The sequence below is a fragment of the Impatiens glandulifera genome, chromosome 7, assembly GCF_907164915.1.
Source record: "Impatiens glandulifera chromosome 7, dImpGla2.1, whole genome shotgun sequence".
Taxonomy (NCBI): Eukaryota; Viridiplantae; Streptophyta; class Magnoliopsida; order Ericales; family Balsaminaceae; genus Impatiens; species Impatiens glandulifera.
Genome location: NC_061868.1, coordinates 5,281,467 through 5,308,253, shown reverse-complemented (window position 1 = coordinate 5,308,253; position 26,787 = coordinate 5,281,467). Strand labels below are relative to the sequence as shown.

The 26,787-nt window shown below is 29.9% G+C and overlaps 3 protein-coding genes across 4 annotated transcripts; 2 read left to right on the top strand and 1 right to left on the bottom strand.

Moving 5' to 3' along the window:
• The first annotated feature begins 3,859 nt into the window (after positions 1-3,859).
• On the top strand, positions 3,860-4,907 carry LOC124910438. Its single transcript, XM_047451082.1, has one exon. The coding sequence runs from the start codon at positions 4,086-4,088 to the stop codon at positions 4,767-4,769; it is 684 nt and encodes a 227-aa protein (XP_047307038.1). The 5' UTR covers positions 3,860-4,085; the 3' UTR covers positions 4,770-4,907.
• Positions 4,908-10,558: 5,651 nt separating this feature from the next.
• Positions 10,559-18,372, top strand: LOC124944699 (kinesin-like protein KIN-14F). Of its 2 annotated transcripts, XM_047485025.1 has the most exons (18): positions 10,559-10,717; positions 11,236-11,406; positions 12,768-12,931; positions 13,015-13,158; positions 13,499-13,858; positions 14,083-14,151; positions 14,235-14,456; positions 14,710-14,791; positions 14,878-14,973; positions 15,057-15,236; positions 15,317-15,423; positions 15,499-15,677; positions 15,776-15,940; positions 16,019-16,272; positions 16,776-16,939; positions 17,023-17,217; positions 17,379-18,025; positions 18,097-18,372. In XM_047485025.1, the coding sequence occupies exons 2-18, from the start codon at positions 11,241-11,243 to the stop codon at positions 18,167-18,169; spliced, it is 3,267 nt and encodes a 1,088-aa protein (XP_047340981.1). In that variant the 5' UTR covers positions 10,559-10,717; positions 11,236-11,240; the 3' UTR covers positions 18,170-18,372. The 2 variants fall into 2 exon arrangements, with proteins under 2 accessions (XP_047340981.1, XP_047340983.1); XM_047485027.1 differs by lacking the exon at positions 10,559-10,717 and having other exon boundaries at positions 11,205-11,406.
• A 100-nt stretch (positions 18,373-18,472) lies between these two features.
• LOC124944700 (LRR receptor-like serine/threonine-protein kinase RGI3) lies at positions 18,473-22,075 on the bottom strand. Its single transcript, XM_047485028.1, has 2 exons — positions 19,059-22,075; positions 18,473-18,963 (listed from the first exon to the last, which is right to left on the bottom strand). The coding sequence occupies exons 1-2, from the start codon at positions 21,844-21,846 to the stop codon at positions 18,500-18,502; spliced, it is 3,252 nt and encodes a 1,083-aa protein (XP_047340984.1). The 5' UTR covers positions 21,847-22,075; the 3' UTR covers positions 18,473-18,499.
• Positions 22,076-26,787: the final 4,712 nt, after the last annotated feature.

Sequence of the window (26,787 nt, the reverse complement as noted above, 5' to 3'; positions counted from 1 at the left end):
GCCTCAGGTATCAACATTTGAATATTGTTGTTACAATTTTAAATACACAAAAAAAAACATGTACATGTCTAGAAACTGAAGAATAATTGGTTAAATAAAACATAATAAAATCATTTTTTTCAAAAACCAAGACTTTATAAAGTATATATTGTTTTAAACGGGTATGAAGGATATTGCGCGAAAGCTCTTACCTGAGTATCACCAAACATCGAATCAAAAAAACTCTAGTAAAAATACGTTTGTATATGTATAATTTTATTGATTTTTAAAATCAATTGGAGACTCTTATCAAATAAATAATATTTTAAATTAATTTAAAAACAATTTTTTTAATTAAATTTTCATTTGATTATTTTAAATCTAAAAGAATATTTAAAATTTGATCAAATTAATTATTATTATTATAAATAAATTTAAAATTTTCAGGACATATAAATCTTTTAAAATAATATTTTATTAAAAATATTTCTGACACGCAAATTGATGTTGAAATTTTTTGAACCTTAAAATTTTTCGGGTTAAGGATTTTCCGGGAGTTACAAAGCTATATCGAGGAAGAAAAGTGTGTTTTACGAAATCAAATTAATTTTACGCGACTTGAATTTGGTCTTCGAACGAACAACTGAAGAACGCGAAGAGCAAAAATCCAGGCCCATTGAAGATTGCATGGGCTAAGCCTCTTGGTCGAAAATCAGGCCACGGGTTTGGGTTTGGGTTAGCGCCTAAGCCTTGTGGCTCGGTCGTTGACATGGACTTTGGGCATTCACTTGATCTGTTGGGTTCTATCGACGCTCTACCGGTGGGCCTGTCGGAATTTTCGTTGATCATCGACTTTTCCAGACAATTGGATCTCAATTTTATTTTTATTTTTATTTTCACAAAATACCTACAAAATAAATAATATCATATTTATAACAAATAAATTTATTTAAATTCATCTATATATTAACATATCACTTATCTTATTCTAAGCAAAAAAAGAATTTTTTTTTTTCGATCCACATAACGATATTTTCAAAAATAATTATTTATTCAACAAAGATAAAATATAGCAATAATAAGATAAATAAATCTAACTTATTATATATCTTATTATTTATTTTATAGTTTAAAATTAATTATTTTCGGAGTCCGATTTACCCGAGTCACCCAACGATGACTCCAAAAAATAATTATTTATTTAATGAAGATAAAATATAACAATAATAGGTTAATTAAATCTAACTTATTATATATTATATATGTTGTTATTATTTTATAATCCGAAATTAATTATTTCCGGAGTCCAATAGATACGACGATAACTGCAAAATAATTATTTATTTAATAATCCATGCAATGAGCCCCGTATATGGATTTTAAGAAAAAATAGGCTCGAAATTTATAAAATATGTAAATTATATAATTGGGAGTGAAAAATTAGTGTCTATAAGTAACGGTACTACATAAATTTGTTCATGTCTAATATAGATTACAAAATTGATTTGAATTGGCTAGATATATAGTAGGGATGACAATGGGGTGAATCGAAGCGGGGAGTGAACTTAACATTCTCGTCTCTTTCTACTTCAAGATTTTTTTTACTACCATTTACATATTGTTCGGCTTAGAGAAATTCCTAGCGAGACACGGTTTATATCTCATTATTTAAAAATAAAATATTTTTATGATAAAATTATATTTTTTTTAAATGTCCATTTATATTAAAAATGAAAAAATAATTTAAGCATAACGACAAAGCATGATATAAAAATAACAAATAAGAAAAAAAACAATACTTAAAAGTTATCGAGCTCGTAAATCCTCGATAAGAACGGTTAACTCCCCGGCAGACTCTACTGCCTTTCTTGAACGAATCTCAAAAAGTATCATAATAATAGTATTACGACTGCAATTATTGAAAATTTGACAATTTCTCTCCAACCAGATAGTCCAACAAATAATAATTGAGATGGTAACCCAAATATGTAGGTCTGCCATATTAGCAGCATCAATCAAATTTCTCAACAACTACCTAAATACTCGGATATTACCATATGAATTCCAGTAATACTCTACAAAATGTTTCAAATACTAGTCACCCCTCGACAATGCAAAAATAAGTGAGTTATCGATTCAACCTCTTATTGACACACACGACTAGCCATAATATAACTTTTTTTTTCATGCACATGTCATCTATTATAATTCCACCATGAATACGCTTTATTCAAAGAACGAGATATTTGATGAAATCTTTGACTCCCAAAATTTTTTCTAATAAAAGTTATATAGAATTATCTTAGCGAACAACTTGTAACAAGATGATTCCATATAATTTTTATTGTTATTATGTAATATATTAAAAAGTTCGTATTATTATAAAGAAATAAACTTAAAATTCATATAATATATGAAAAATAAATAAATGTATTTTTATAATATTATATATTTAATTGTATTTATGAGTGTTTTGGGGCATAGTCTTAAGGTGACACAAATATCATCTTCGATCAACCACCTGTTAAACCAAAAAAAATTAACAAAACCAAATTATTCGGTTTGAGAATCGAGAAACAAATATCGATCATTTCATGTAAAAGATATCTATGTATATGGAACTTAGTTTTTTTTTCCATAACTCACACGTTTTTATAAATGTTGAGTTTCTCTCTTAAACCTTGATTTCATAATTTTCTTATAATAAGATAATTTTCTCATCATTATTGTAAAATGACAACATTAAAGGCCATGTGTATCTTGCTATAAATACTCTTATTTCAATGAATGGCTTCTTAATATATTATATAAATTCTGACCCAATAAAAAGTAAAAAAGAAAAAGAGAAAAAAGGGGCCATAATGGTTACTTTTCCAGTTCTATCACTCATTTCTTCGTGGCTAAGCATTTACAACTAGCAATTATACAAATATATATTAATTATAAAAACCCTCAGGTTAGTTTAGTTATTAGTTGGTAGGTATCATATAATTAAAAAATAAAAAAAAATAAAAAAAAAATTGGGCTCTTCTTTGACATAGTTCAAGAGCTTCTTTGAGTAGGGTTATTTATAAATAACTGAAAATTACTTATTTACTTAAAATCTATTTGCAGTTGGAATATAACTGATTTTAAATAAATAAAAATATATTATTAAATTTATTAATATATATATATATAATTAAAATATATTACAGAATATTATTTCATTTAAATTTATATTCTAACAAATATTTTTTTTTTAAATATTTTAAGCACATTTAACTCAAAATTTGAGAGTTTCAAACAAAGGAAAAAATATAATAATTAAAATGCTAGAATAATTTAGTTTTTTTTGTTCATTAATAATTTGAAATATTTAATTATATAAATCAACAATATCTCTCAATAATCTTTAATAAATTCGGGAAATACACATTATTTTATTTTCAAAATTTCTCCATTATCATACCTTAAATAATCTTATTTCGAAGTCTCATTTGATTTTTAAAAATATTTTATTATCATTTCTCAAACATTTTTAATTAAAAGTGTCTCTAATACCCACCAATTAAACACATAATCCATAATATATTTCAACCAAAAGTTTGGGTTCGATATTTCGAAACCAAAACTTGAGGAAGGATCGAGATATCCACCCCTCTTGATGCTTGACTAAGGGATCTCACTTTGTAAATATAAGTGTTACTTTTTTAAAAGAAAATAGTAATGAGTTTTGAACTCTATGTCTAAATTAAGAGTGACTAAACATCATTTCACCTAATTTCTATTTCACTCGTAATATACTAATATTAAATAACCCGAAACCAACTAGAGTAAGGTACATAAAAACGAATTAAGATAATCATTAAATTAAAAATGGTGATTTGAATTAAAAAAAGAATGATGTTACTCACTTTAAAATTAAATACCAAACACCTTTAAGAAAAATCATAAAAAGACACACAATTACAATTGAAATGGCCGACCCCATCTTCCCCACTTTTACTTTCCTTAACCCAGCCATTTTCATTTCTTCCAATCTTATTATCAAACACAACTCATAATCTTCATTCTTCCTTCTTCTTCACCTTCAAACCCTAAAACAAACATCTGCAAATCATCAAATGATTTCCCTATCTCCACCTCCAACATCTCCATTCCAACCCACCAAACAAAACCCAACAATCCCCTACTGGAAAATCACAAACAACGAACCAATTATAGTTCTCAGAAGACCTAGCCGAACAAACCCATTAATATGGTGCTGTGCAATCATCTGTTTAATATTCAGCATCCTCCTAATCATCATAGCAATCACAACCCTAATCATAGTTTTCGCATTAAAACCAAAAACACCCAATTTCGATACTCCAAACGCCATTCTAAACCTAGTCTACTTCGATTCGCCGGACAACTTCAACGGAGACTTCATCTTCTTGGCGAACTTCACTAACCCGAATAAGAAAGTTGACGTGAGATTCGAATATGTGAATCTCGAACTCTATTTTTCAGATAATCTGATTTCTGCTCAAGGGTTACAGCCTTTTTCGATGAGGAAAGGTGAGACCAGGTTAGTTACTTTAAGAATGATTTCAAGTATGGTGTTCTTGCCTCAGAATTCTGCTGTGAAACTTCAAAGACAGGTTTTGGCTAATAGAGTGAATTTTAAGATTAGGGGTACTTTTAAAGTTAAGGTTAATTTGGGTCCTGTTCATTTTTCTTATTGGTTACATGGATGGTGTCAATTGGAGATGACTAGTCCTCCTAGTGGTGTTCTTGTTGCTAGAAATTGCAGGACTAAGAGATAGAGATTTATTTGGGTTTCTGGTGAAATTTTTCTATGTTTTTTCATGTGATCAGATTTTGTAGATAATGTATAGGATGATGAAGTGATGATCGATTATGGGATGAAAAATCAATTATGATCTATTATTGTGCTTTCAATATATTGAAAAGTTCTCAATAATGCTTCAACTTTACTTGTTTCCATTTTTTTTAATTGAGTAAGAATGGAGAGAAAAAGGTGAGGGAGGAGAAGATAAGGGATCCCTTTTGCTTTATTCATATCTTGTAGTATTCAAACTTCTTTTTTGGGAGTAATAAGAAAATATTTTTTTTATTTAATTTAAATATTATTAAAAACATATAAAAGTTTTGTATTTAAATTAATAAAAGTAATTTAATTTGTATAGAGTGATTTTTTTTTATAATACGAGATAGCTTAGGTGATAACTATAGTGAGTAGAGTTATATTATTTACGGACATAGATAGATCATATTTGGGATTTTTTTTTTTTTTTCTAACATAGTAATAATAGTAGAGGGTATTCCAACCTCATTTCAACTTTTGTAATACTAATAAAAACAAATAAATATATAATATTTTAATATATTTATTTATCATTTATATTTTATAAGAATTTTAAATTTATTTATTTTTTAATTTTATTATATAAAAGACAATTCTATGATTAATTTTTTATATTATATTAAAGACAATTCTATGATTAATTTTTTTTAAAATAAAGTATAAATGGTGTTCCCCTGAAATTTCTCTCGAATTATGATATGGATTGAGGTGATAAGTTCACTTTCTATCCTATATGCCCTAGCCATTGTTCATATTATTTTTCTCTAAGATAAATTCATTCTTATATAAATTTAATCCTTATGTCGGATTCAACACAAAACTTCAATTCCGCGGAGTCTGTTATTCTTGTTCGTTTTCATTGATGTGTGTCCTATAACCCAAGGAGCGCGACAAAACCTGGAAAATCTCTGTAAACTACGGCAGGAAGGAGACCTCGTAGAGGAGGAAATGCGCAATCAAAGACTAAAAAAAATACTATTAAAATTGTGGAATAAACTTCTAAAATAAAAATCAAATTCTTCAAAAGAGACTTACAACTAACATACACAAAGAATGAAAACACTTGTACCGATATGGATAAAAATAAAAATTAAAACAAAAGGACCTTCTTATAGACGTTGTTATTAAAGTTTAACTATACAAATATTTACATTTACATACACTCACGCATCAAGAAATAACCCTAAAAATTAGTTCAAAAACACTCCTAACCTATAAAAATAAAATTAAAAGAATAAAACATTAAAGTGTCTAAATAATCCTAGTACAAAAAAAAAAATTAGTCTCTATACTTAAAAAAGACTAAACATCCCTTAAAGGATTCGATCTAAAGGTCACCTACCCGGGCCAACTAAAACTAAAATAAAAATGTTTTATACAATAGTTAACCTTCGACCTTAATAACACTTCTAAAATATTTTAACCATTTATATTATGTATTAATTTAAATACAAAACTATTCTAAACTATATTTCAATCTAAAAGTTAAATAAAAAAATCTGTCCACAAACTTTTGGGCCGCCCTGAGCATATATAGATGGATCAACATTAATACTTCCACTTTATAGTGGGTCACTAGATGGGTCTATTATATCACAAGTGAAACTTCATAAATAAATAAGTTCTTAAGCTATGAAATAATATAAGCCTAAAGATTGTAATTAATTAACTTTTTTTTTTTACATCTCCTCCATAAGAAATTTAATTTAATCAAATAGTTGGATCAGGGATATCAAAATTAGTTTGGCTCGGTTGACTTTTTTTTGTGTGTGTGTTTTGCCTCTTCTATCAAATTTCAAACTTCAACAAGGTATGGATTGAATGAGCTACAATTTGAAGTGTTTTTACACATTAAAAGTTATATATATTTATCGTGTTGTTAGATCTCAATCAAATCAACTAATACTCATGTGTAAGAGTCCAAAAGTCGGGCTCTATTCAATTTTCAGAGCACTTAAAGTGAAGAATAAGATTATAACTAGGGTAGTGTTACTCTTAAAAAAAATAAGAACTAAACTATGAGGTATTCTTTTTCAATAAACTATTAATTGATATTATGAGTTTTGATTTCATTATTAAAGCATGCTGAATTGTCCAATCTTTTCGTCAAACCCAAGGCTTAAAAACAATTACCAATTCCAACATCACATGAACTTATTTAAAGTCCCCCACAAATCATGGGTAATGATTTAAACACTAGGGCTAAACCTTACTTAATTTAGTGTCATCACTTAGGATCAATTCATGATTATAAGAATTATGAATAATTAACTTTTTTTTTAAATTAGCATAATCTTTTTAGTTATTCCATATGCTAATTAGTAAGGTAAGAATAATTGAAGTTGTTGATTATTTTAAAGAATCATATATAATTTAAATTATTTATATATATATATATATATATATATATATATATATATATATTTGGTAAGTTTTCATTTTTCATAAAGTGCTATGTTAAACTTATAATATTTATGGTATATTTTCTTTAAAATTTTTCTATTAATTATACGGAGATGAACTTTCAAATTTTCACGCATTAAAATGAACATATGATATAAATTATTTCAAACTATAGGACTAAATCTTTATTTTTTTTTTTGTGTCGTGTATTTAATTTCACTAAATTTGTGTGATTATATTAGAAAAGTTGAATTTTGTCCATAATAAAAAATTAAAAATAAAAATAATAATTTGAATAGATGTCAAACTAAAAAAATAAAAAACATAAAATTGAGGATGTCCCTCTTTTAAATCATTTGAACGCCAACGGTTAGACAATAAGTTTCCCTTAACTTTGCCTCCTTTTTCTTTTTAAACCTCCACCCACTAACCTTACCAACTCTCCTTATATATATTATGTATTATTTATTTATTTTTGGTAATGGAACTCATAAAAAAATTCAATAATCTTATAAAATATTTAACTAATATATTAAAAGTAAGATATTTTAAATTTTAAAATTCATTAACCTCTTAAAATATTTTTCTGATCATAATAGGTATAAGAGAAGTGTTTAAAATATTCAATTACGCAATAAATACGTGTTTATGTAAAATATACTTTTGAATTTTAAACATGGTTATTTTTTATCCATATATATTGAATTGTGAAATTGGGACTACTATAGGTAGGTCAATTGAGATTTCATAAAAAAAAATTTAAACATCACAATTTGAGACTAATTATTATTAAAATTATACCAAATGATTTAACAGTTTCAAACTATATTAACTTAATAAGTGACATTTATAAATAAATAAATAATTAATTAATATCACTAATTTTACTACTGAGTTTCAGCTAATTAAATTTTTTTAACTACTTCTCTATAATTTGAATCAAAATTTTAAACTAAAATAGTTAAATTAGTGATAATAATATTTTATTTATTTATAAATGTTACCTATATAATAAGTTATTGAAAGTTTAAAATCGTTAAAAACAAAACCTCGTTTTTTTTTATAATTTTAACAAATAAAGATCTCTAGATTTGAGAAAAAAAATTATGAAATTCCAATTACACAATAAAAAGTCTTTAGTTGAGAATTCAACTTTTTATATGTATATATAACAAATAATAGACTAAGAACATGGTAATTTTAGTATAAAAGACTTACTTAAAAGAACACGTTCAATTTTTACTCAAAATACAATAAATTAAAATGTATGATTATATTAACTTTTAAAAATAAAAAATTTAATAAATAATAAAATATAAATTAATGAAACCTATAAATTGTGTTGACGATTCTAGCTTATTTGTGATGTTTTAACTTTCACTTCATTATAGGATTTGATAATCTCATGTTGTTATTCGCCAATTTTATAAATTTTGTGACCATATTGTATTCAGCCTAATATCTTAGGGACTTAATTAAATAAAAGTGTGTTTTTTTTAAAAGAAGAAAAAGATCGGCTATTTTTTTTTTGTCCCCTTTCAGAATTTGAATGGAAATATGGGTTTGATGATGTTGGCCGGAGATCTTGCCGCCCAGTCCAACGTTCGATGGGTCCCACGTTTAAACCCTTTATTTTTTGCTCATTCCGCCACGTGGTTTGTTTCCGTTGATTTTGGCAGTTCCACTTTTATTATTTACCACCATAAAAGTTTTACCTATACCATATTTTCTTTAAATAAATTTGGTAATTTTCTAAAATATAAATATTATGTTTATACTTGAAAAAAAAAAAGCACATTTTATAGTTTCGGTCAAACAAGCATTAAACTGATTTTTTTAATTATTAAAATTAAAGGTAAATAAAAGGCCTCATTTCAAAATTAAGTGGTTCTGATTTTGATTTTGAGTTGTAAAATAAAGTAAGTTACTTTTTATAATTTTTGTTATTGATATAAATATATAATAGAATTTTATTTTATAAAAATAGAGAGTATTTATAATTTGATTTATATAATTTTGAGGACCGTAATAAGAGTCATTTATTTATATTTTTTATTTTCATGTCATGATTTGTAATTGTACTTAAATTATTATTTTTTATTTTTATGAACTTTTAAAAAAAATTATTTATATAATTAATAAATAAATATAAAATTAAATTATTTATAATTATATATTCTCAAGTAAGAAAATAACAAGGCCTATGTTTTCTTATTAAAATTAATAATAAAAACTTACATTGTTATAAAATAAAATAAAACTAATTTTGAGTGTTTGAAAATATTTTTTTTTATGATTATTATATAAAATTAGTAATGCAAATAAATTTATCAAAATAATTTAAATACAAACAATTGTGTTTAATAAATCAAATATCACTCTTGAATTCTTACTTAAAAAAACATATTACATTAGAGTGATCTCGTGACATTGAGGTGTAATTCTATTTTTTTTTAATTTAAAAATAAAATAAAATTATTTTAAGTTAGAATAAGATTAATAATTTTATAAACTTTTTAAATTAAAAAAATATATACATATATATAAGAGTAAAATAATTTAAAATTCAAAATAAAAATAATCCAACTTTAAAAAATTATAATACTTTTTTAATTTAAAATATTAATAAGAATTTAATATCTCTAACATCTACTTTAACTTACAATAATTTGAAATTTGTAGTATTTTAGACAAATTTTATTAATATTTTAACTTATAGCAATTTTAGTCTTTTCACATTTAAATTGAGTTATTTTTTTATTATTTTTATTACATCCCTTAAAATATGAATTTTATAAATAAAATAAAATTAGTATTAAGAATAAGGTTACAAATATTATGTAGATATAATCTAAATGTTGAACAAAATAATTATGTAAACAACAAATTTGAACAATTAAAAACAAATAAAACAAAACAAATCATATTATACAAATTCATAAGCAAATTGAACTTTTATTCTAATAAATTATATGATAAATTATCAATTAAATAAATTCAAGAATAAAAAAAAACTTACATTACAACTAGTTTAAAGACATTTTATTTTCTCTTTTTATAATAATTTAAAATTTAACAATTTCAAAATTTAATAAATAAATAAATAATAATAAAAACTGACAGTGGGGCTATGAGTCTGTGGTTTACTGTCAAATAATCTATAATTTTAATTTTAAAATATATTTATGAATTCAAAGTTCAAACTATATATATATATATATATTAACAGCCGTTACATCTCCGTTAAAAGGATCTCCGTTACTTTTGTTTCAAAATGATACGTTGGTTTCATTTAGAAACCGCTTTCTCTCTCTTTCTCCTCTTCCTGCAAATTCTCTCTCTCTCTCTCTTCTACCTCTCGTATTAATGAAACTCAAGTGAACTGAATCAGTAATTTCAGTTCTCCAGAGAAGCCTTCTAGTTGCAGATCGGATCATATTCAAAAACTTCGCCGGAAAATTGAAGATTCCGCCGGAAAATAAGGTTAGATCAAAACCTAATTACACTCTGTTTTCATCGCTTTCATCCTGATTATAGTCGTCCAGAATCTATCTCCGATTTCTCTTTTATAATCAGTTTACCGGCGATGTTAACTAATTTCAGAGTGTGATTTTGCTCCGCGATCTTATAACCGCAGAGAAAATGCCGCATTAGAACTCATACGGCTCAATCAAAATCTAGTTACACTATGTTTTCTTCGCTTTCATCCTGAATCTCGTCGTCCAGAATCTATCTCCGATTTCTCATTTATAATCAGTTTACCGGCGAGGTTGTTAACTAATTACGAAGTGTGATTTTGCTCGGCGATCTTATAACCGCATAGAAAATGCCGCATTAGAACTCATACGCTCAATCAAAATCTAATTACACTATGTTTTCTCCGCTTTCATCCTGATTCTAGTAGTTCAAAATATATCTCCGATTTCTATTTTATAATCAGTTTACCGGCGAGGTTAACTAATTACTGACTGTGATTTTGCAAGTCGATCTTATAACCGCAGAGAAAATGCCGCAGGAGAACTCATACGGCTCAATCTTTCCATCACCTTGTAAGAATTTGAGAGGATTGAAAGGCCTGAGTTCAATCGTGAACGGTAACAGTTCCGACGATTCATTCGGCGAGGAAATCATCAGCGATTATGAATTAGCACAGAGGAAAGCCGAAGAATCAGGTAAAATTCAATTTCTCATCAGAACTGCTCTCGATCTGTTTCACTTTTTTTACACATTTTCAGATTAGGTTTCTTAAATTTAATGCGAAATTTGAAATTAAGTTTCTTCATAATTAGGTCAAATGTAGCTTTAGTTACTGATATTTAGGAAGATGAAATTTAGTGGATTTGGTGCTTTCATTTATAATGGTTATGGCGGATTTTCCGTTCTTTAGACATTATTTTACTTTATTAATTAACTTTCTTGTTTTATCAGACAATTATTCTATTTATATCTTTTTTTAATCTAAACATATTGAATTAAAAATATAATCCTTTATTTAATTAACCAATTGTGATTTCCAATACAAGTTACTGTCTCAATCCTATATGATTTTTTATTTTCTTAGATCTCCAATAATCTATCATCTAATAATTTAAATAGAAAAGTACTTTTATATATATTTATTATCATTTTATTTAAAAAAACTTATTTTGTAATATAAAGTACAACCTTTTATTTTTTTTTAATGATTTCTTATATTTAAAAAAAATTTAAGATATATAATATTTTAATATTAGTTATTTAGTTCAAAAATGAAGAATTCATATATATATTTTTTAAATGACCCTCCTTTGTAATAATACTATAAGACTATTTAAAAATAACTATCATAAGACATTAAAGAAAAAAGATTGACACTATAAACTTATTTTACTTTTTGATTTTTATTTAAAAGACTATGATTTATAGAAAAATAATTTCATGATTAACTCATTTTTAACTATACACTATTATTTTATTTTATTATTATTTTGTTATTTTAAGCTATTCTAATATAATGGTTATATATTTTTTTTTTGGATGTTGAAAGTAATCATGGTCACTTGACACACATGACTTCTACCATATTTAAAATGTTTGAATTTGATATCTTAAAATCTCTATTGACACTTTAACTATTTTAGTGGAGTTTTAGTATATTAGAATTTATAAAAAAATAATTTTGTTTAAGAAAATTATGAACTTTTGTATGATATAATGATTAATTTTTATTTATTTATTTATACTTAAAAATGCACATTTAACTACATTATTAAATATTGTAGTAGTTGAAGTTGTTTAGAAACGGATAAACTTAAATATTTTTGTTATTACTGTTTAAAGTAAGCATAAATATAGAAAGATCATAAATATTTTTGCTATTAAAAACATTATTTTTGAAGTGTGAGATTATAAATATGGTGTAAAAAAAAGAAAAAAATAGATATTAATTAGTGTTTTTTTTTCTTTTTTTTTTATATATTTCCATCCTTTTATTTCTGGTTGAAATGATATTTTCATCCCAAGTTCTCATATTGGCTGAAATCGACTGTTTCAGCTTCGAGAAGATACCAGGCTGTACAATGGCTGCGCCAGATGGACAACGGCGCATCGGCCGTCCTGTCGAAGGAACCGTCCGAAGAGGAGTTATGCTTGTCTCTGAGAAACGGTCTCATCCTCTGCAATGTCCTCAACAAAGTCAATCCCGGAGCCGTCCACAAAGTATGCCAGCATTTTAGTTATTTTTTGTTGCTCAGTTTGCTCCAGCTTAGTGTATGATATGGTTCTCTTTTTCGTCGGAGCAGGTGGTGGAAAATCCTATCCTAGATATTCTGTCGAATGAAGCCGGAGCTCAGTCTGCGATTCAGTACTTTGAGAACATGCGGAATTTTCTCTTAGCCGTTGGCAATATGAAACTCTTGACATTCGAAGCCTCCGATCTGGAGAAGGTCTGTGAAATACATTAGCTGCAGTAGTACTAGACTAGTAATCATTTCTTACTACCAATCATGCCAAGTTGCCAACTTTTATTATGTATTTCATGAAGTACTATTTTTACCTAAATATCCATTGTGATGTGCATGAATGAGAAATTAATCCAAAACTTTATAAATGAGAAATATGAATTAATGTATGCATGCTTCTTCCATGCAACCAGATTCTCCCCATGTTCCAAATCTTAGTAGCTAATACATTTGAAATAGAAGATTAACATTAGTTTGGCGAATTTGTCCTGTTTGTACAATCAATCCCTTCTAAGTTCTTTATGGTTGAATTCTGGATTTACAGGGAGGCTCTTCGAGCAAAGTGGTAGACTGCATTCTTTGTTTGAAGGGTTATTACGAGTGGAAACAAGCCGGAGGGACTGGGGTTTGGAGGTATGGGGGGACGGTGCGTATAGTATCCTTCCCAAAAGGATCACCATCTGCTTTTGTTGGCAGCGAAAGTACTGACGAGTCCGTGGATGAATCTGAATCCTCACAGTATGAACAGCTATTAGAGTTTCTCCATCTTTCTGATGAGGTTGCAGCTGAAGAATCAAATGCGGCTAATGCTCTGAACATTCTTTTTGATGGTTTTGCACTTGGAATTTTGAAAGCGTACCTTAGTGAAACAAATGGATTTGAGGACGTCCCTTTGAATTCAATGGTAGGTAAGATTCATTATTGTGTGGCCTAAGGCATTGAACTATATCTTGTTTTTTCACTAGTGTTATATACATATTATATTAATTAAACTTGATTTGTTTATATTCATATGTATCAATCAAGTTATGTGGTGGAAAGGGCTTAGAAGCCTTGTTGACTCATTCTAATATTTCTAAGGCACATGTTTTTGTGGAACTAATAACATTATGGTTGCAAAAAATGTAGGTTATTGATGCTATCCTCAGGAAAATTGTAAAAGATCTCTCAGCACAAATTGTTTCTCAAGGCATCAAGGTTTCATGGTTGTCTAGTTTTATCTTACATATGCTAATGCTTTACTGGAAGAACTATTTATCCTAGTTTACCATTGTTTACAGTTTGGCCAACATCTGAAGAAAATGCTAAAAGGTAGCGCTCCTCTATCAAAATCAGAGTTTTTAGAGGCTATCTCTAAGTACATTTGCCAGAAAACTAGATTGCTACCTAATGACATAGCCAAGTACTGCATTTGTGGTGGAAAACGTGAAGCAATCATGCAAAATAGCACTCACTCTGTGGATAACATGGAAAAACTCTATTCACAAGACAGACAGCTTGAGGTATATCTGTTAACTATGGAAAACTTGTGTTCTGCATTTCATACCAATTTTGAGAGAGAGAGAGAGAGATATGAACTAAAAGTGATGTTTCTGAGTGGTGGTTTACAGAAGAAGGAAAAGACTATTATAATAAAAATTGAAGCATCTTTATGTATTCTTGCATGTCCTTCATGGGTTTGTAACGTTGTCCATACATAGATTTTTTCTCACGTTCAGTCAAATTTTCTATTTTTCTTCTGTTTTGAATATTCAGGAGCTAAAATTGCGTTTCCAGCAAACAAAACAAGAAATTGAGCTGGTTAATTCTTCATGGATGGAAGAATTCAAAAGGCTTGGTATGTAGCTTCAGACTGTACTGGATGTGTTTTTAGTTGATCTCAGGTGAAATTATAGGGTATCCAACTCTTTTCATATGTTTCAGAACACCATATTAAGGGACTTGAAACAACCTCTTCTTCTTATCACCAAGTGTTGGAGGAAAATCGTTTACTTTACAATCAAATTCAAGACTTAAAAGGTGGTTAACTTCTAATGTATATTGTTTTTTAGTACAAGCCTTGAAGTGCATAAACCCATAACATTGATTGTTGTCTTTGACAGGAACAATTAGGGTTTACTGTAGAGTCAGGCCATCCTTACCTGGACAAAATGATGGACAATCAACGGTGGATTATATTGGAGAAAATGGGAACCTCATGGTTGTTAATCCTCAAAAACAAGGCAAAGATGCAAGGAAAATGTTCAATTTCAATAAGGTGTTTGGAACAAACGTGACCCAGGGTATGTTTGTCTTCTAAACATACAATTCACTGCTACTTTGACTAAATAAGGCAAAAATATGACGTTTTATCCTTTTGCAGAACAAATATACAAAGATACTCAACCATTAATCAGATCTGTGCTTGACGGTTTCAACGTTTGTATCTTTGCATATGGACAGACTGGTTCAGGAAAGACATATACAATGGTATCATATCGTGCATGATGTTTTTTTATTTAACTAGCTGCTCTCCCTTTGACTTAAACTTTCATTGCTCTACAGAGTGGTCCTGACCTAATGACTGAAGATACCTGGGGAGTAAACTATCGAGCTTTACGTGACTTGTTTCAAATTTCAAAAAAAAGGGGAGACGTTATACAGTATGAAGTTGGAGTCCAGATGATTGAGATTTACAATGAACAAGTGAGGGATCTATTGGTCATTGATGGCTCCAATAGACGATATCCTTTTACAGTTACTTCATCCTTTTTTTGTTGTTGTCATTGTGCACTTCTCTATAGTTTTTTTGTGTGTAGGTTACACCTTAACATCACCCCACATTAGAAATAAGAAACAACTCTCAACTGAATGGCCTTAATGTGCCTGATGCATGTTTGGTTCCTGTTAAGTGTACTGGAGATGTACTTGAACTGATGAAAATAGGCCATAGAAACCGAGCTGTAGGAGCTACGGCGTTGAATGAGCGAAGTAGCCGTTCACATAGGTGAAACAAGATTCTCTTTGACCTAGCTGCATATAGATGTGAAATGTTCTTCTCAATTGCTTGTTTTTTTTTTTGCAGTATTTTGACAGTTCATGTTAGAGGAAAGGAGTTAATGTCTGGAACTATTCTAAGGGGTTGTCTTCATTTGGTTGATCTTGCTGGAAGTGAGAGAGTGGATAAATCAGAGGCAGTTGGAGAAAGGCTGAAGGAAGCACAACATATTAATAGATCTCTTTCTGCACTTGGAGATGTCATCTCTGCTCTTGCACAAAAGAGTACACATATACCTTACCGGAATAGCAAACTTACTCAAGTGCTGCAAGATTCATTAGGTGATTTCAGCTCTTAAAATTAGCTTCTATCATTGATTGATCTGGGGTTATTTGAATAACCAGATGGTTATTTTTAAATAACTTTGTTTGGTGCAGGTTATGAAAAACCAGGTTATTTTTGGGTAAAGGAAGTTAGGACTATAAATCTATAATGAATAAATAATATAAAAAATGCATATTTGGTTGATGATTTGAGGGATGCGATTAATGTGTAGATTTTGTTGATTAGACAGTGGGTTATTTGCATCAAACAATAGCCTTGGTTATACAGCCTTTATATTGAAAAGTAAATTATTCTCATTTTTTATCATATATGTTTGATAATTGAGCTAATAACATGACTTCCTTAGAGTTATCCGCAACAATAACTTATCTGTTTGATTTTGTTTGTTACAAACATCAGATTACCATAATCTGCTGCTAATACATTCAAGAGTCCATCTTCCCTTGTTATAGCTGACTCGTTACATTCATTTAATTTTGTTTTCTATTCTGTTTTGCAGGTGGTCATGCTAAAACATTGATGTTTGTACATATAAATCATGGGGTTAATGCTTTTGGTGAGACAATAAGTACACTCAAGTTTGCAGAAAGGGTTGCCTCAATAGAGCTTGGAGCTGCTCGATCTAACAAAGAAAGTGGTGAAATCCGAGAAATAAAAGAAGAGGTCTTATCTTGTTATATCTTTGAATTGTCTTAAAAAAGTATGATGTTTTATACAAGATTTAATTCTTATCCTATCTTGTCTAGGTCTCAAACCTCAAGTTGGCATTAGAGAGAAAAGAAGCTGAATTGCTTCAACTTAAAAGTGCACCCAACAGATGCACCATAGATCCTCCCAAAATCAGAACTGGCTCACCTTTTCACATGCCTAGACAAGGGAATAATGCAACTTTGAAGCCTGAAATTTCTCAGCCAGCTGTGGATGACAGCAAAAGCTCCGAGGTAGGTTGAAAGGGACATTTTTTCACTCATGATCCCAAAAGATCTACATCTGTTATGTTCCGCCAAAAATCACAATAATTTAGAAAATAATACTTTCATGATTTTTCAATGAGATTGTGATTGAATACATGTTTCTGACTTGGTGAATAATTGGATTCTAGGTTAGGAGCTCCTCTTCAGGAAAACAAAGAAAGTATCGTCTTCCCTCCAAATTCACTGACAGAGACAATCTTAGAAAAGTTCCATTTATCACTGAAGAGAAGAAGCTGCTAGTAGTTTCTTCCAAAACAAGATCACCATCCCCTCCACCTTTAAGGAGGTCAATGTCAACTGATAGAGGGTCTGTTATGAGAAGTGCAGTAAAGCCTGACCCAGTCGAAAACCAACCACTCCCTAGACGCCCATTTCCAATTGGAGTTTCTTGCAACAAAACTATAGTTTCATTACCATTCACACATTCTACAGAAAAAAATGCATCAAGGCAAGATAACATATCTGATGCATACCTTAACTTACAGAGGACTTCTGTTAAGAAGTTTCAACAAGAGCATGAAGATGAGCAGGCTAAACAAGCTCTTAGTATCAGAAATGCAGGCTTTAGGACAAACAAACTAGAAAATAAAGGCAAGGCTAAGAATCAGCTACCAACTTCCACCACACTGATATATGACACTGAAGGTGGCGGAAAAATTGAGGAAACTGAAAATGAGAATATCCTTGCCGGAGCTCCTCCTGTATATAGTGTTCTAAAGGTGAAAAAGCTTCCGAGGAACTCATCAAGGAATAATTCTCAGAATGTCGGGCCAAGGTATGAGAAAAACTAAAAGAAGAGTTCTAACTTAGTCGAAATTTTTGCTAAATTTACCCATATCTTTGCAGAGAACCAGCTAAGGAAGGTGTGCCGGAAATTAAGAGGAGCAGGTCTACTCCTCGTGGGAAACTCTTAGCTTAGAATCCATTTGCTTCTGTAAGTTCCATTAAGTTAATTCTTTAGTTTCTGTACAGTTTCTATTTATTTTATTTATTTTTCCATTAAGAGCACAAAATGAGTTTGATTCCGAACCCTGAGGTGGTCGAGACACTTCTGTTTATCGTATAGTTTGTATTCAAACATCCTAAGATCACTCTGGTAAAAGATGAAATGTGATTTATATATATTTATTAAGCCATATACACAAGTTTCTTCTTCTTTCCCAATATTATTCCTATATAAACTGAAACTTAGCCATCAAGTACTTGTATGCACAAAATTAGTAGTTACAGTATTAGGGCCTTCCTCAGACTACGACGACTCGTCTGAGAAAGAAAACGAGCAGTTAGAAGATCCCACATTGAAAACCATCTTCCTTGTTGGAGGAGGAGGAGCAGACAAGCTCCCATCGATCTTCTTCTTCTTCTTCAACAGATCAGCTTCTGGACTTTTCTCATGTCGGATTTCTGTGAGCATTGCGACAATGTCTTTCATGGTAGGCCGGTCCTGTGCTCTGGTGCTGAGGCATAGGAAAGAAGCAGCCAATGTCTGTAGCATTTCATGCATTTGTGTTTCGGCTCTTCCTCTTAGCTTCTGGTCTAGAATGTTGATAGGGTCCTGTTTGCTCTGCAAATAATCGCGTACCCACTGAACCAGGTGGACTCCTCCAGGAAGAGTCGGATCTAGTGGGTGTCGTCCTGTTAAGACTTCCAGAAGGACAACTCCGAAACTGTAGACATCGCTCTTCTCTGTGATCCTCTGCATTGAAGCATGTTCTGCACAAAACCAACCAGAAAGATTAGTCATTGCCCATTTCGAAACATACATCTGGGTCTTACTTAAAAAGTCAGATTATATGATATGTGCAAACCTGGAGCCATGTAGCCATAGGAGCCAGCTAGTTGAGGTTTCTGATTCGGTATAAACAAACCATCGTTGACGGTTCTAGCTAGCCCGAAATCAGCCAGATACGGCTCAAACCGATGACCCAAAAGCACATTCATGGCTTTCACATCGCCGTGAATTATCGACGGAACACAATCGTAGTGCAAGTAAGCTAATGCATGGGCTACACCCAATATGATTTCAAGTCTAGACTCCCATTCGTCTCCCCCAACCTTTCCACCTCCATGAAGAAGTGAACTCAAAGTTCCATTTGGTTGATAATCATAGAACAGAAGTTTCGTACTCGAGTTCGAAGCCCATCCTAATAACCTAACTATATTCCGATGCCGAATTGACCCAAGAGCCCGAATTTCCGACTCAAATACTCCAACCGGTTCATCTAACCACACCTTCTTCACTGCAAGCGTTTCGCCATTCGGGACCATCACCCTATACACAACTCCCGACCCTCCTGTTCCAATCACATTATCAGAGGTCATGTTCCTAAGAACGTATTCAATCGATAATTCCATCTTTTGGTATAACGTTAGTTCCCAGGAGTCATTGTTCTCCCTGGTCTCGTCGGTCACTCGAGTTCTGACCAACATGTAGATTCCTAGGAGAACGAGAACCACACTTAAGCTACTTAGGATTGTTATAGCCAGCTTCGTTACTGACCATGCACGGTCAGTAGGAGCTACGAAACCATTTGAGATTTTAAGGTCACGGTTTCCAGCCAGATCGGTCATGGGTAGATTCATGAAGAACGATGTTTTGGGTAATTCGCCGGAGAAGTCATTGAACGATACGTTGAGGGAAACAAGGTTCTCAAGATGGGTCAAAACATCGAGGTTTCCATTAAGATTGTTCCGGGATAGATCGAGGATTCCTAGTTTAGTCAAGCCCGAGAATTCACCCGGGATTGGTCCTGTTAACTGATTGCCGCATAGATTAAGAGAGATCTCGAGCGATGGGAGTTGACCCAATTCTTTCGGAATATCACCCGAAAATCGATTGTTTCCGAGGTTTAACAATTGCAACTTGTTGCAATTAACAATCTCGGATGGGATTCTCCCAGAGAGCTGATTATTTTCAAGATTCAATTTTGACAATTCTGATAACAAGCCGATATTATGATTCACAACACCGGAGAGACGATTGTCTGATATATAGATTACCTGCAACCGTTTCGGAAACGAAGTGGGTAAAGAACCCGAAAGTGAATTCGAATGGAGATCAAGTAATTCGAGATTCTCACACCCAAATAACGAATCAGGAATCTCACCCGAGAAACGATTATCACCCATATCGAGAAAGTTTAAGTTTTTCAAATTCCCAATCTCCAACGGAATAGGACCGGACAAACGATTCAGGTTAATCCTAAACCTATACAGATTGGCGCAGTTTCCAATATCCGGCGGCAAGGAGCCCGAGAAATCGTTCTCTTCAATCATAACATGGGTCAGATTCTGTAACGAGAAAATCCCCTTGGGGATTGAACCGGATAGATTATTGTCTGAAATATCTAAAAATTGCAGATTCTCGCATTGAGAAATTGAATCCGGGATCTTTCCCGTCAACTTGTTATGCCAGGCGTAGAACAGAAACAATCTCTTAAGCTTCCCGATCTCATAAGGAATTTCCCCGGAAATATTATTCTTGTCTACCTCTAAATAAGTCATACCCAAACAATTACAAATTTCATGAGGTATAATACCTGTAAGCTGATTACGACTCAATTGAAGAGCTTCAAGCTTAGATAAACTTCCAAAAATAGTCGGAATATTCCCCGTCAGAAAATTCTCCGAAAAATCCACATCTGTCAACTCTTTACAACCGCCAATCTCATCCGGAATCGCACCCACAATCGAATTCTTCCATAGAAGTATGCTCTGAAGCTTCCTCAGCCTCCCGATCGATATCGGGATCGATCCCGATATCAAATTCTTGTAAAGGTTTAAATCCGTAAGCTCGGTGCAGTTTCCGATCTCCTCCGGTATTGAGCCGGAGAGCATTGTAGCGTAAATGGATATCGTTTGAATCTTCTTTAGGTTTCCGATTGATTTGGGTAGGCTTCCTGAAATGGAAGTTTCGGCCAAGCCTAACATGATCAGATTAGTGCAGTTGCCGATTTCAATCGGCAACTGGCCATTCAAGTTCTTATTCCCACCTGCTCTGAAAGTTTCCAAATTGGTTAATTTCCCAATGGTGGTTGGAATCTGGCCTGTTAATTGATTGTCGTGTAGAGTGAGTGTTTTCAAAGTAGACATGTTTCCGATATCAGATGGAATGTTACCTTGGAGGGAGTTTGTGTTGAGTAATAAAGTTTGTAAGTTTGGTAAGGTGCAGATTTGGAAGGGGATTGAACCGGTGATTGAGTTGTGGGTTAAGTCGAGTAGGGTTAGGTTTGTGTATTGGGAGAATTGGGGTGGGATATTTCCGGTGAGGTTTGTGGAGGAGAGGATTAGAGTGTTTAATGAGGTGAGTGGTTGAAAGGTTGATGGTAAGGAAGCTGAGTTTAAGTTGATTGATTTCAAGATGAGTTTTGTAACTTGGGAATTGGAATCGCATTGAATTCCGAACCAGTTGCAGGGTGTGAGGTCAGTTGGGTTCCATGAGTGGAGTGGGTTTGGGTCGTCTAGGGTGTTTTTCCATTTTAGTAAAGCTTGGATTTGTGGGTCAATGGAGAAAACAGTAGCGGTGAAGAATGATGAAGTGAGGAGGAAGAGGAGGAAGAGGAAGAAATAGAAATGGGGTAAAGAAAGTGCAGACATAATAATGCAAGAGAGAGAGAGAGAGAGAGAGAGAGAGGAAGGGAGTTGTGTTTTATTTTGCTTGGGAATGTAAAAGAGTTGGAAACCCCATGGTTTTGTTTATAGAAGAAGAAAAACAGTGTGAGATCTGGATCATCATCATCATCATCAATTCACAATTCCCTATGCCAAATTACCATTTTTATATTTGAGTAGAGGAGAGAGAGAGAGAGTAAATGGGTATAGTGTGAATGAAGGTTGTGAAATGGTTCTTCCTTGCTTACTTGTTCATTCCATGGATTTAAGCAAAAAAAAAGCTTGGCACACAGAGAGAGAGAATTGAATAAGATTCATTATTATTTACAGTTGAGGGTTTACGGGGATTTGAGCCATGCAGCTTCTTTCTAATTTATATTATAATATAATGTGAGTTTTGTTGGAGATTTGGAATATTATCACTTGGGGCTTGTTTGATTAGTTTTTATCTTAAAATTCAAATATTTTATTAACAATTTAATTATCAATTTTATCTATTTAAATACAAAAATTATTCCCCTCTTTAAGCCATCTTATTATTTCTCTCTATTTATTTTCTTTTTAAATTTTTATTAAACAATGATATTTAAGAGAAAAGTCAAGTTAAATCCAAAAACCCACCTCCTAAAACAAGCCTTAAAAGACGTCAAAAGAAGAAGAAGAAAGGCTATGGCTTTCTTGCTTCAGAGTTCAGACTTAGCTATAGGAAAAGTTAAGTTCGATTCAGCTACTAAATAATAACAAAGCCTATCAGGCATAGTGAATTGTTTAATTATTTTTTTAAGTTAAATCTATTTTATTAACCCATTTTTCTGCTGAAAAAATGGTGAAAACAAATATATAATATATTTAGGCGTTATGACTTATGATGTCATCCACCAGAGACAAATTGAATGGAAAAAAAATTAGCACATGAGAACTTGTTTGATGTGGGTTTATAAAAATTAAAAATTCAAATAACTTATTTTCATTAATCAATATCTTTTACACAAAATCCTCATATAACAAATATGGAATTATCAGAATTTCGTTCAATAATAATCCATAGGATTAGAACAAGAACTGAAGATAGTTTTATTTGTAAGTTATTGTTTATAAAAAGTAAGGCCTTGTTTCGGTATGAGTTTTTAAAAAAATCCATACAAAATTAAATATCACTTAACTCTCTTTTTATACATTTCATCACTCAAATTATTAATCAAAATACTAAAATATCTTTTATTTTAAATTATTATTTTTTATATTATTTATATATATTAATATTTTTTAAGTCTTTTTACCAAAAATAATAATTACCTTCTCAAAATCATCAACAATCATCCTTTATTTTCTTTCTAATTTTTTTAATAAAATCAATTCGAACCGCATCTTAGTTAAAAGAAGATGTTGTCCAATATAATGATGATTAATTTTTAAAGTGTCCGAATTGTCAGATCGAAAGCTGGTTAATTTGGATATTTATGTGAGAGTAAATGGATACTTGGGTCGAATTATGGGTTGACCCGCCCATAAACTTAAAACGGTTAAAAATAAATTTAAAAATGTTATTTGTAGGTTTCGAACTTGCAACCTAAGAAAACAAGTACAACCCTTTAACTAACTAGGCTAACAACACTTTATATTTAAGATTCAACACCAAATTTGATGAACGCAAGACATTTTAACAATAAAAGTTCAAATTTTTGACTAACTAATATATATATAATGATGTTTAATTTTAAAGTGTCCGGATTGCCGGGTCAAGAGCTGTGGTTAATTTGGATATTTATGTGAGAGTAAATGGATATTTGGGTCGGATTGTGGGTTGACCCGCCCATAAACTTAAAACGGTTAAAAATAAATTTTAAAATGTTATTTTTAGGTTCGAACTTGCAACCTAACAAAACAAGTACAACCTTTAACCAAATGTGATTGAGATGTGGTTTGTCAATGGATAATAAACCGGTATCATTTGAAAGTGGTTAAAGAAATATGAATTAAATATTTAATTGACCAAAGTGTGAGGTCACGATGCTAATTATTAAAAAATATGAATAAAATATTTAATTGACAAAAGGAAAGTATAAAATTACGAAATGAGAGATTCATTCGGACAAAAATTGTGATTAAACATGTGAGAAAATAAGTTATTTTATCGAAGTGAATAAAATGTGGAATGAGAATGTTATATTTTTTGTTTTAATAATTTTAAACATTGAATAAATATTATTATAATTTTTTAAATTTATTTTATTTTTATCTATGTATCGTTAATAATAATATTGAATTGAAACTAAAGAGAAGTGGATTCCACTGGTGAATAAAATGAGGGAGTTTATATTGAAATTGAGAAATAGTTAAGGGGTTTGTTTGTTTATTTATTAATATATATATAAAAAAAAAGTATATGTAACTAAAAACAAGATTACCTGAAACAAATATAGACAGGCTGTCTATTATAATGTTATTATTAAGGAAATGATGAAAAGTGTTAATCTTCTCACCACCTAATTTAGTAATAATTAAGTTTTTTGTACTAATAATCTTGATGGTGGTGGGGGTTTAAATCACATATCAACGTCATACATATACTCATTTCTTATTCATGTTTTAAATATTACTTCTTACTATTATTACAAATCATGTGATGAAGGCCATTTTTATTATTAAGATTGTAATTTTAATCCTTTTTAGTTTCAAATAAATGAGGGATTCTTGATTTTTATCAACACAATTATCGGAAAAGTGGTTGATTTATATGAATTCAAACACGGTTACATGTTTGATATTATTTTAAAAAATTATTAAAAAAATTAGTCTTTGTCACTTTATATGTTTCTTGGCTGTCAATTAAATAAGAAAAATATTTTTAAAATGACTTTGTGCTTGATAATAATCATGTAGAGAAAGAGAGGAGTTTTCCATTTTAACACACAATCTTAATTATTTTTTTCTAAATAAAAAAATATATATATATTTATTGGAGTTTGGAACATATGGTTGATAGGATATTGACAGGCCAACTAATGATGAATTTATGTCACAATCAGTGTTTTATGTATCTGAAAATTTGAATTTTTTTTTATGAAATTAAAAAGAAATATAGTGAAGAAAAATTATGATATTAGTACATTATTTTTTATGTTTCATTTTTAGAGCATTTTTATTAAGAATAAACTAAGCATAAAACTTTTGATTTTTATATCAAAATATGTGTCACTAATGAGTTATTAATGATTTTAATATCTTGCAATTGTTTTATAATATAATTAAACAAACACACTTACATAATTAAAATAAACTAACTTAAATAGTCAGTGTAAATTTTCAAATACCCTCAATCCAAATACTAGTTTAAGCATATGAATTGAATAGAAAAATCAAAATAAATTAAATATGTACATTGAACATTTAATAGTAAATAAAATGAACTGAGTTGAATATTATAAAAATATACATGAACAAGTTAGTGATGTATTAGTTTGGATATAAATACAACTCCTTTTGACACGTTTGGTTTGTATTTGTTAAATAAATTTCTTGTGAGACATGAAAACAAAAAAACTTAGTAAGGATAAGGATGAAGAAACGTTAAATTTTAATATATATTTTGGTGATGTAAAATGTGGTTGAATTATTATTAATTTTTAATTTTATTTTTCAATAGATGACTATGTTTGTATGTGATCCATTGTATTTGGACAAATATAAGATATAACAATAATTCTGAAATAACATTTTGTTTAATATATATATATATATATATATATATTTTCTTTGTCATATAAAATAGCCTCTCCCTTTACTTTTCAAATTAGACATCTATAACTGCCCATTAAAATATAAAAAAGACAATTAAAAATATTTCTTTATAGTTTTCTTTGTGAAAAAGTGACCCAAAATAACAGAAAATGTGAACTTTGTGTAAAAGTTACATTTTTAACTCATTAACTAAACTAGCATTTAGCCCGTGCCTTTGCACGAGTAATAATATATAAAAACATAAAAAAAAATTACGGATAACATTTTTAATTTTATTTTTAACCGTTTTAAATTTATGGGTGGGTCAACCCACAATCCGACCCAAGTATTCATTTATTCAACATCATTATATATTAGTTAGTTAAAAAGTTAAACTTATATTAATATTAAAACGTCCCGCATTTATCAAATTTGGTGTTGAATTTAAAATATAAAGTTAAAGAGTTGTACTTGTTTTTGTTAGGTTGCAAGTTCGAAACATACTTCTAGCATTTTTAATTTTATTTTTAACCGTTTTAAATTTAAAAAACGGGTCAACCCACAATCCGACCCAAGTATCCAAATTAACCACAGCTCTCGACCCGGCAATCCGGACACTTTAAAAATTAAGCATCATTATATATATATAGATTAGTTAGTTAAAAAGTTGAATTTATATTAATATTAAAACGTCCCGCGTTTATCAAATTTGGTGTTGAATTTAAAATATAAAATCTGTGTAGCCTAGTTGGTTAAAGAGTTGTATTTGTTTTGATAGGTTGCAAGTTCGAAACATACCTCTAGCATTTTTAATTTTATTTTTAACCGTTTTAAATTTAAAAACGGGTCAACCCACAATCCGACCCAAGTATCCAAATTAACCACAGCTCTCAACCCGGCAATCCGGACACTTTAAAAATTAAGCATCATTATATATATATAGATAAGTTTTTTATTAGAAAAATATACATTTAATTAAGGCTTGTTTGAAAAGAAAACTCAAATTTCTCTTAAAAATATACATTATAACATTTAACTCCAAGTCTCTAAATTTGATTTATTGTAAATACAAATAATCTCTATGGCCTTATTTAGATTGAGTTATTTGAATAATTTATTAAATTTTTATTTATCTTCTCTTATTCAAATCAATTAAATTATTATTTAAAATATTTTACTTAAATTTTTTCTATTTTTTTTTACATT

What these genes read in the sequence shown, in the direction of transcription:
- LOC124910438 (XM_047451082.1), top strand. Translation starts at nt 4,086, where the DNA reads ATGATTTCCCTATCTCCACCTCCAACATCTCCATTCCAACCCACCAAA.
- LOC124944699 (XM_047485025.1), top strand. Translation starts at nt 11,241, where the DNA reads ATGCCGCAGGAGAACTCATACGGCTCAATCTTTCCATCACCTTGTAAG. An exon ending in GGAAGAATTCAAAAGGCTTG is followed by an intron (nt 14,792 to 14,877) that starts GTATGTAGCTTC and finishes CATATGTTTCAG; the next exon opens with AACACCATATTAAGGGACTT. An exon ending in CAGGAAAGACATATACAATG is followed by an intron (nt 15,424 to 15,498) that starts GTATCATATCGT and finishes ATTGCTCTACAG; the next exon opens with AGTGGTCCTGACCTAATGAC.
- LOC124944700 (XM_047485028.1), bottom strand. Translation starts at nt 21,846, where the DNA reads ATGTCTGCACTTTCTTTACCCCATTTCTATTTCTTCCTCTTCCTCCTC. An exon ending in CTATGGCTACATGGCTCCAG is followed by an intron (nt 18,964 to 19,058) that starts GTTTGCACATAT and finishes GGTTTTGTGCAG; the next exon opens with AACATGCTTCAATGCAGAGG.